The 10,071-nt window shown below is 50.9% G+C and overlaps 1 protein-coding gene across 1 annotated transcript in view; it reads right to left on the minus strand.

The window, feature by feature from the left end:
* Positions 1-10,071, minus strand: part of LOC144487746 (uncharacterized) — a 28,244-nt gene extending 18,173 nt beyond the window's left edge. The window contains exons 1-4 of the mRNA XM_078205816.1: positions 9,738-10,071; positions 5,879-6,971; positions 3,977-4,111; positions 311-433 (exon numbers count right to left, since the gene is read on the minus strand). Coding sequence (XP_078061942.1) covers positions 311-433; positions 3,977-4,111; positions 5,879-6,889 — 1,269 coding nt within the window. The 5' untranslated portion in view covers positions 6,890-6,971; positions 9,738-10,071. The remainder of the gene's footprint in view (positions 1-310; positions 434-3,976; positions 4,112-5,878; positions 6,972-9,737) is intronic.

Here is a 10,071-nt window from a genome sequence, read left to right on the forward strand (position 1 = left end):
GCTACCAAAGTGGATAACCTCACATTTACCCACATTATGCTGCATCTGTCATGCAGATGCCCTCACACTCAGCCTGTCCAAATCACGCTGAAGCATCTCTGCATCCTCCTCACAGCTCACCCTCCCACCCAACCTTGTATCATCTGCACATCTGGAGGTGATACAAATCTCCAATCTGCCGAGAATGTTCTAGAATCTACAGAATTTCCGGTTAGATGGGGTCAAGGAAACCAACCTTCAACTTCTCCATTCTCTCCACACAGCTACGTAATCCAGCTCTGCTTTCGAGAGAATCCCATGGGATCCTTACCTGTAACAGCTGCTCTTTGCTATGTAGCTCACACGCCAGATGCTGTATCATTTCGCTCTGACCGTACGTCTGATGGCCGTGCTCCCGCAGGCTGTCATCTTTCAGAGCTTCTAAACTCAACTCCTGCAAGGAAGACACATATATCACAGCTCAGTCTGGGCTCCTGCTCTGTGCAAGACACTACAAAGGGTTGTTGAATGTAGCCCAGTCCATCACGCAAACCAGCCGCTCATCCATTGACTCTGTCTACACTTCCCGCTGCCTTGGAAAAGCAGCCAGCATAATCAAATACCCCACGTACCCCGGACATTCTCTCTTCCACCTTCTTCTGTCGGGAAAAAGATACAAAAGTCTGAGGTCACGTACCGACCGACTCAAGAACAGCTTCTTCCCTGCTGCTGTCAGACTTTTGAATGGACCTACCTCGCATTAAGTTGATCTTTCTCTACACCCTAGCTATGGCTGTAACACTACATTCTGCACTCTCTCCTTTCCTTCCCCCTATGTACTCTATGAACGGTATGCTTTGTCTGTATAGCGCGCAAGAAACAATACTTTTCACTGTATCCCAATACACGTGACAATAATAACTCAGAGCAGTGAAGCTGGATGAACGATGAACAGAACCAGGCCGATTGTCCATCCCTTCCGCGGGGGTTTAACCATTAGATCTCACATCGATTCCGTGTGAATGCATTCAATAACTGAAATTTATATCGATTTAAAAATCACAAACTAAAATTCAGAGATTTTCAGAGATATCATTCTAACAGCTCATAATGTGTTTGGGACACAGCACGATGGCAGAGTGATTATCACCACTACCGCACAGGGCCAGGGACCCGGGTTCACCGCTACCTCACAGGGCCAGGGACCCGGGTTCACTGCTGCCTCACAGCGCCAGGGACCCGGGTTCACTGCTGCCTCACAGCGCCAGGGACCCGGGTTCACTGCTGCCTCACAGCGCCAGGGACCCGGGTTCACTGCTGCCTCACAGCGCCAGGGACCCGGGTTCACTGCTGCCTCACAGCGCCAGGGACCCGGGTTCACTGCTGCCTCACAGCGCCAGGGACCCGGGTTCACTGCTGCCTCACAGCGCCAGGGACCCGGGTTCACTGCTGCTTCACAGCGCCAGGGACCCGGGTTCACTGCTGCCTCACAGCGCCAGGGACCCGGGTTCACTGCTGCCTCACAGCGCCAGGGACCCGGGTTCACTGCTCCCTCACAGCGCCAGGGACCCGGGTTCACTGCTCCCTCACAGCGCCAGGGACCCGGGTTCACTGCTGCCTCACAGCGCCAGGGACCCGGGTTCACTGCTGTCTCACAGCGCCAGGGACCCGGGTTCCATTCCCGGCTTGGGTCACTCTGTGTGGAGTCTGCATGTTCTCCCCGTGTCTGCGTGGGTTTCCTCCGGGTGCTTCGGTTTCCTCACAGGCTAACCACTACGCCACCCAATTTTTTTTCAGATGTTTGCCAAAGAGAAAAAGCTTCCCTTTTCAGTGGGAGTGGGGGGAGAGAATGTGTTCAAATGTCTGGATTTGTGGCAACGGTTAACCTGAACATTTCTGTGGCACAGAGACAGTGAGAGAGAAACAGAGAGAGAGAGAGAGAGAAACAGAGAGAGAGAGAGAGAGAAACAGAGAGAGAGAGAGAGAGAAACAGAGAGAGAGAGAGAGAGAGAAACAGAGAGAGAGAGAGAGAAACAGAGAGAAACAGAGAGAGAGAGAGAAACAGAGAGAGAGAGAGAGAGAGAGAAACAGAGAGAGAGAGAGAGAGAAACAGAGAGAGAGAGAGAGAGAGAAACAGAGAGAGAAACAGAGAGAGAGAGAGAGAGAAAGAGAGAAATAGAAACAGAGAGAGACAGACACACATTTGCTCTTGTGCAAATCAGAAGATCAGTCGGATACATCCGTGCCAGAACCGGTCTGTCCAGTTCCCAATCTTGCAGCTTTGGAACTGGGTGGGGTGAAGTTTGCGGAACGTTCCAGATGTCTCTCTGCTCCTTGTTTGACTCCAATATCCAGAGATATTGGAGCTCATTCAGAGATGGCTTGAGGAGGGGGGTGAATTTAATCGTCCTGTCGATGGAATCGTTGCTCCAGACAGCAAAGGCAAAGCAATGGGAGGGGGAGGGGGAGGGGGAGGGGGAGGGGGAGGGGGAGGCAGTAACACCCCGACAGTCTGAATCAGCAACACCACAGAATGACTCACTGCCTCCGAACAGAACTCACCCCGAATCAAACAGACAGTGAGACGGGGAAAGGGGAATACTGCTCTGTCCCGGCCGAAAACTGGAACGCCAGGGGAATGGGGAGATACTGGGAGAGGCAGTGTCACCACGGCTGCTATTCCAGGCAGCCAGGGGTAATCTGGGGCCCCGCGTTCAAATCCCACCACAGCACACACTCACATTTCAATTCAATTAAATCCAGAAGGATCCCTGCAGTGAGGAGGAGGCCATTCGGCCCATGAGGTCTGAGCCAACACCCTCCTAAAGAGCACTCTGCCCAGGCCCAGCCCAGGCCCAGGCCCAGGCCCCCTCCCCTATCCCCACACATTGATCACGGCCAATCCACCCGAACCTGCACATCTTTAGACTGGAATTAAATATCTCCTAATAACCATGAAACTGCTGTCGATTGTTATAAAAATCCATCTGGGTCACTAATGTCCTTTAGGGAAGGGAAATCTGCCGTCCTTACCCGGTCTGGCCTACATGTGACTCCAGAGCCACAGCAATGTGGGTGACTCTCAGCTGCCCTCTGAACAGGCCGAGGGAGACACTCGGGGGCAATTCGGGATGGGCAGTAAATACTGGCCCAGCCGGCGACACCCACATCCCCGTGAACAAATCATATTAAAAAAACAAAGTCAGACCTCTTCTTCCTCCATAATGCTCATTCCTACTCCCTCGCCATGGCCTCTGAAATACATCTTGGGAGCTACGCAGAGATGATACCCATTTCTACAGGTGTGACAAACCAAGTTCTAAACAATCTCACAAACCGTCTGGACAGTAATCCCCGCTCCCAGTTCTACTCACCCAGGGGGGAATTACTGTGTGAATTCAGACCCACTCGCCTCAGAGTCATAGAGGTTTACAGCATGGAAACAGGCCCTTCGGCCCAACTTGTCCATACCGCCCTTTTTTTTTTTAAAACCACTAAGCTAATCCCAATTGCCCGCGTTTGCCCATATCCCTCTATACCCATCGTACCCATGTAACTGTCTAAATGCTTTTTAAAGGACAAAATTGTACCCGCCTCTACTACTACCTCTGGCAGCTTGTTCCAGACACTCACCACCCTCTGCGTGAAAAAAATTGCCCCTCTGGACCCTTTTGTATCTCTCCCCTCTTACCTTAAACCTATGCCCTCTAGTTTTAGACTCCCCTACCTTTGGGAAAAGATATTGACTATTTAGCTGATCTGTGCCCCTCATTATTTTATAGACCTCTATAAGGTCACCCCTCAGCCTCCGACGCTCCAGAGAAAAAAGTCCCAGTCTATCCAGCCTCTCCTTATAACTTAATCCATCCAGTCCCAGTAGCATCCCAGTAAATCTTTTCTGCACTCTTTCTAGTTTAATAACATCCTTTCTATAATAGGGTGACCAGAACTCCACACAGTAGAGGGGGAAGGGGCTCAACTGAATTGTGCGACTGACCTGCTGGTTGGAGATTGATTCCTTTGACTGTTCCTCCAGGATCTGGATTCGACCCCTCGCTGCCTCGTTTTGTTCCCCCGCTGGCCTGGATGCTTGTGGCAAATCATCACGCTCGGATCCACACTGACGCAACCTCTGATGCAAAAAGAACGATGGAATTAACGAGAGCATCGTCAATCGGTCAAAGTTGAGGACAAGCCAATGAAACCTCTCCGAGCAACTGCCGACACTCTCCCTCTTCAGAAAATAAACTAATATCTACCCCCCCCGCCCCCCTCCACCCCACTCTCAGGCAGAACATTCCAGATCCTCACTGCTCTGCGTTTTTCCCCTTGCTGCCTTTGCTTCTTTTGCAAATCACTTTAAATCTGTGACCCTCTCGTTCTCGATCCTTTTCCGAGTGGGAACAGTTTCTCCCGGTCTGCTCCATCCAGCCCCCTCATCATTTTGAACATCTCGATCACATCTCCTCTTAGCCTTCCCCTCCCCAAGGAGAACAGTCCCAACCTCTCCAAGTAACTGAAGTTTCTCATCCCTGGAACATTCTCATCAACCTCTGCCGCCCTCTCTCCAATGTGGTCACATCCTCCCTATAGTGACACCCAGAACTGTGCACAATATTCCAGCTGAGGTCTAACTCGTGTCTTTATGAGTTCAGTCTAACCTCCTTGCTCATGTACTCTGTGCCCCTATCAATAAAGCCCAGGGTAGTCTCTGCTTTAACTGATTTCTCCACCTTCAATGATCTATACACAGATACACTCAGCTCCCTCTGCTCCTGCACCCTCTTTTACATAGCAGGAGGAGGCCATTCGGCCCTTCCAGTCTGCCCTGCCATTCATTCTGATCATCGAATTCAATATTCTGATCCCCCCCTTCCCCCCCCATATCCCTCGATCCCTTTATCCCCAAGAGCGAAATCTAACTTAATCTTGAAATCACACAATGTTTTGGCCTCAGCTACTTTCTGTGGGAGTGAATTCCACACATTCACCACCCTCTGGGTGAAGAAGTTTCTCCTCCCCTCAGTTCTAAAAGGTTTACCCCTTATCCTCAAACTATGACCCCTAGTTCTAGTCTCCCCCACCATTGGGAACATTCTGTCCGAATCTACCCTCTCTAACCCTGTTAGAATTTTATAAGTTTCTATGAGATCCCCTCTCACTCTTCTAAACTCCGGTGAATATAATCCTAACCGACTTAATCTCTCCTCATATGATCGATCTGCCATCCCAGGAATCAGCCTGGTAAACCCTCGCTGTACTCCCTCTATAGCAAGGACATCCTTCCTCAGATAAGCACACCAAAACTGCACACAGGTCCCCTAGTCACCACACTCCGGCGCCTGTTCGGGTACACTGAGGGAGAATTTAGCATGGTCAATGCACCCTAACCAGCACGTCTTTCGGACTGTGGGAGGAAACTGGAGGACCCGGAGGAAACCCATGCAGACACGGGGGGAACGTACAGACAGACAGTGACCCAAGCCAGGAATTGAACCTGGGTCCCTGGTGCTGTGAGGCAGCAGTGCCGCTCACACTTGTCTGTTCTGTGTGCTTACTTTCAGCGACTGATGCACGAGGACCCCAAGGTCTCGCTGAGTATCCGCCTCTCTCAATTTACACCCATTCAAGTAATAATCTGCCTTCCTATTATTGCTACCAAAGTGGAAACCTTACATTTATCCACATTATACTGCATCTGCCATGCAGATGTCCACACACTCAACCTGTCCAAATCACACTGAAGCATCTCTGCATCCTCCTCACAGCTCACCCTCCCACCCAACCTTGTATCATCTGCAAATCTGGAGATAATACATTCAGTTCCCTCTTCCAAATCATTAATATATAATTGCAAGCTGCTATAAAACCAGTGATGGAAGAAAGGAAAGAATCTTGCCTCTAGTTTGAAGGGGAGATATTCAGCGGCGAATTCACTCCCCAAATCCCGAAAGGGCTCCTCGTCGCTGGTGAAGCTCAGCTGTCGCCGGGGGGTCTCGGAGTCGCCCGATGTCAGGCTCCCGCCACTCCGGATACGGATTGGGATCTTGCTGCCGGGCGGAGAGTGGACAGGTCGATAGGCAATGCTCCTCATCCAGTGCACCGCGGTGGCCAGTGGCCAGTCCAGAGGCGAGATCGGTGACAGACAGTCATCAAACACTTGATCCTCGGAGCTGAGGGCAGCACCCAGGGAGGAGACAGAGAGCGAGCGGGAGTCAGAGCGGGAGCTGTCGGTGCAGAGAGACTGGACAGAGTTGGAGGCTGATGCCCTCCTGTCTGGGATACGGAGCCAGTCCAGAGGCATGCTCTGCGACTTGCTCTTGGAGAGTTGGAAGAGGTGGCCCTTCGCCAGGGCCCGCGCCAAGCGCCGTGGGATCTTGCAGACTGACTCGTAAGTGGAATCCGAGACGCGGAAGGCACTGCAGCCTGCGCAGCTCTGGCGGGAACAGGGGCAAGCGGTAAACTCTGCCCCGCTCTTCTCTGACCAACATTCAAACTCTGACAAGGCCAGGTCCTCCTGCAGCAGGACGTTGTACTGGACGTGGGGCAGATTAGCAATGTCCACCGTGATGTCCTGGCCCGTGTAACTGGGGCCCCCGGCCAGAGGGTGGCGCTGCCCGTGGAGATGGGACAGGCACCGCGCCAACTTGTCCTTCTCGGCCAGAAGGCGCTGGACCTTCTCGATGGAGAGAGCCTTGACCCGGGCAATTACAGTATCAAAGCGATAGACCCGCTCCAGCGCAAAGGCGCACTTGCCGCACAGGAACTCGCCCCGCCCGTCCCGGGTGACCCCCTGCCCTAGGACATGCGCGAGGACCACCCGCAGGGGCACCGCCGCCCGGCTGCTGAAGATCCATCGCCGCTGGGTCCCCTTCAACTCTGTGGCACACACCCGGCACTGCTCCTTCATCCCGGAGAGCCGTCCGGCAAGGGGAGACACTGTGAGCGAGGGGTAACAACTAAGCAGCCAGATCCAACAGCCTTCCTCCAACCTAGAGTGGGAAAGAGAAAGGACAACCATCAGGGACAGAGGACATTGGCGGGATGATTGAATTCATCAATACATCCACCAGCTGCTACCATCCAGGCCAAAACAGTGTGTGATTTCAAGAAGAAATTAGATATCGCTCTTGGGGCTAAAGGGATCGAGGGATATGGGTGAGGGGAAAACAGGATATTGACTTCGATGATCAGCCATGATCGTAATGAACAGCAGGACAGGCTGGAAGGGCTGAGTGGCCTCCTCCTGCTCTTGTATTCAATCCCTTAGCGAATAATAGCAAATATCCCATAAGGCATCTTAACCACCTTATTCTCCCAGCCCTGTCACCTTACACTTGATCTATGTTTAGGATACAGTGTAAAGTATTGTTTCTTGCACGCTACACACACAAAGCATACCGTTCATAGAGTAAATAGGGGAGAAGGAAAGGAGAGGGTGCAGAATGTAGTGTTACAGTCATAGCTAGGGTGTAGAGAAAGATCAACTTAATATAAGTTCACTTATTAGAGTCACAAGTAGGCTTACATTAACACTGCAATGAAGTTGCAGTGAAAATCCCCGAGTCGCCACACTCTGGTGCCTGTTCGGGTAACACTGAGGGAGAATTTAGCACAGTGAATGCACCTAACCAGCACGTCTTTCAGACTGTGGGAGGAAACCGGAGCACCCGGAGGAAACCCACGCAGACACGGGGAGAACGTGCAAACTCCACACAGACAGTGACCCAAGCCGGGAATCGAACCCAGGTCCCTAGAGCTGTGAGGCAGCAGTGCTAACCATTGTGCCACCCTTAATGTCAGGGGTAAGTTTTTCACTCAGAGGGTGGTGGGTGAGTGGAATCGGCTGCCGTCAGTGGTGGTGGAGGCAAGCTCGATAGGGTCTTTTAAGAGACTTCTGGATGAATACATGGGACTGAATAGGATGGAGGGTTATAGGTAGGCCTATATAGAAGCCTAGGTAGGTAGGGACATGACCGGCGCAACTTGTGGGCCGAAGGGCCTGTATTTTTTCTAGGTTCTATGTTAACGGCCAAGGAAGGTGCGCTCATAACGCAGCCAGACAGGTGGAGTGTGTCAACCCAACTTGGATATATATCGGCCGTTCCGTCACTGTGGCTGGGTCAAAATCCTGGAGTTCCCTCCCTAACAGCACGGTGGGTGTACCTACACCTCCTGGACTGCAGCGGGTTCAAGGCTGCGGCTCATCCACCACCTTCTCAAGGGGCAGTTAGGGATGGATAATAAATGCTGGCCTGACCAGTGACACCCACATCCTGTGAATGAGTAAAAAGTGCAAATATATCTTGGAATGACCTCATAATCCTCCCAGTGTCTCTTAATCAGCGAGAATGGAGATGTCGCACAAGTCTGTGTTCTCAGCCCCCTTACACACCTGTGACTGCGGCCAAATTCCCTCCAACTCGATTTCCCGGTTTGCTGATGACACCCCAGTAGGGGATCAGATCTCAAACAACGACAGGACACAGTACAGGAAAAAGTAAGCTGATCTTTCTCTACACCCGAGCTATGACTAACACTACATTCTGCACACTCTCCTTTCCTTCTCCCAGATGTGCTCTATGAACAGTATGCTTTGTCTGTGTAGCGCGCAAGAAACAATACTTCTCACTGTATCCCAATACATGTGACAATAACAAATCAAAATTAAAATATAGTGATGTTAGCGCAAGAGACTCGCTGGCTCCAGCAGGAGACAGAGAGGGGTCGTACGAGCAGAGAAGATAGAGTTAAGTGAATAAATACACTATCAACATATGATTGGGTCAGAAAAGAGAGGCTATTGTGTTCCCATTGAGAATCAAGAATCGGCTGGTAAACTAATCAGTTTGGATGAGAAAACGTTTGAAATCTTTCAGTGTTTTTCCAGCTGCACAGATAACAGACCCACCAAATCAGGATAAGTGATTGCAACTGGGAAAAATAGGGGCATTGTCTAATTATGACACGCACGCACGCAACACGGTGGCACAGGGTTAGTGTCACAAGTAGGCTTACATTAACACTGCAATGAAGTTACTGTAAAAATCCCCTAGTCGCCACACTCCAGCGCCTGTTCGGGTACACTGAGGGAGAATTTAGCATGGCCAATGCACCCTAACCAGCACGTCTTTCAGACTGTGGGAGGAAACCGGAGCACCCGGAGGAAACCCACGCAGACACGGGGAGAATGTGCAAACTCCACACAAACAGTGACCCAAGCCGGGAATCGAACCCAGGTCCCCGGCGCTGTGAGACAGCAGTGTTAACCACTGTCACCGTGCTGCCCCCGATTTCAGTTTCCTCCCACAGTCGGAAAGACGTGCTGGTTAGGGTGCATTGGCCGTGCTAAATTCTCCCTCAGTGTGACCCGAACAGGAGCTGGAGTGTGGCGACTCGGGGATTTTCACAGCAACTTCATTGCAGTGTTAATGTAAGCCTACTTGTGATAGTAAGAAATAAACTTTAAAGACTGTAAGACTACATTCTGCACCCTCTCCTTTCCTTCTCCCCCTATGCATTCTATGAACGGTATGCTTTGTATAGCAGGCAAGAAATAACACGGTATCCCAATAACACGTGATAATAATAAATCAAATCAAATGCTGAGAAACAGCAGGAACTGGACAATTTTAACAGAGGGCTGGTTTAAAATACAGCAGATATTTCATTATAAACAGACACTAGACAATTCAGACTCATTTCCCCTCGGAGCAGATCCCACACCTGCTCGAACAACGCCACAGGTATTTACTCACCATTGCCTCTTTCACAGGGCGTAGACCCGGATATCTGCTGAAACTTCTGAAGAGTTAAACTAGCATGCGTGTAAAACCAGCCGAAATAACCCGAGCCACCCTCCGCACTTCCTGCAACACCTGCCCAGGGGAAAGAGACCTCTTTACCACACCTTTACCTGCACAGGCTGAAGGAAGCAAATGCTTAAAATGTTTTGATGTTAATACTGCAATAAAAACACAGAGGAAGAGGGGACAGCGAATCTTTACTGCTCGAAGCAGTAAGTCTATTTGCACCACTCTCAAAGGTTAACCAGGAAAAAGCTGAGTGATAAAGTTAAACTGTTCTCAGGTG

Source organism: Mustelus asterias, unplaced genomic scaffold (assembly GCF_964213995.1).
Source record: "Mustelus asterias unplaced genomic scaffold, sMusAst1.hap1.1 HAP1_SCAFFOLD_1018, whole genome shotgun sequence".
In the NCBI taxonomy this organism is placed as follows: domain Eukaryota; kingdom Metazoa; phylum Chordata; class Chondrichthyes; order Carcharhiniformes; family Triakidae; genus Mustelus; species Mustelus asterias.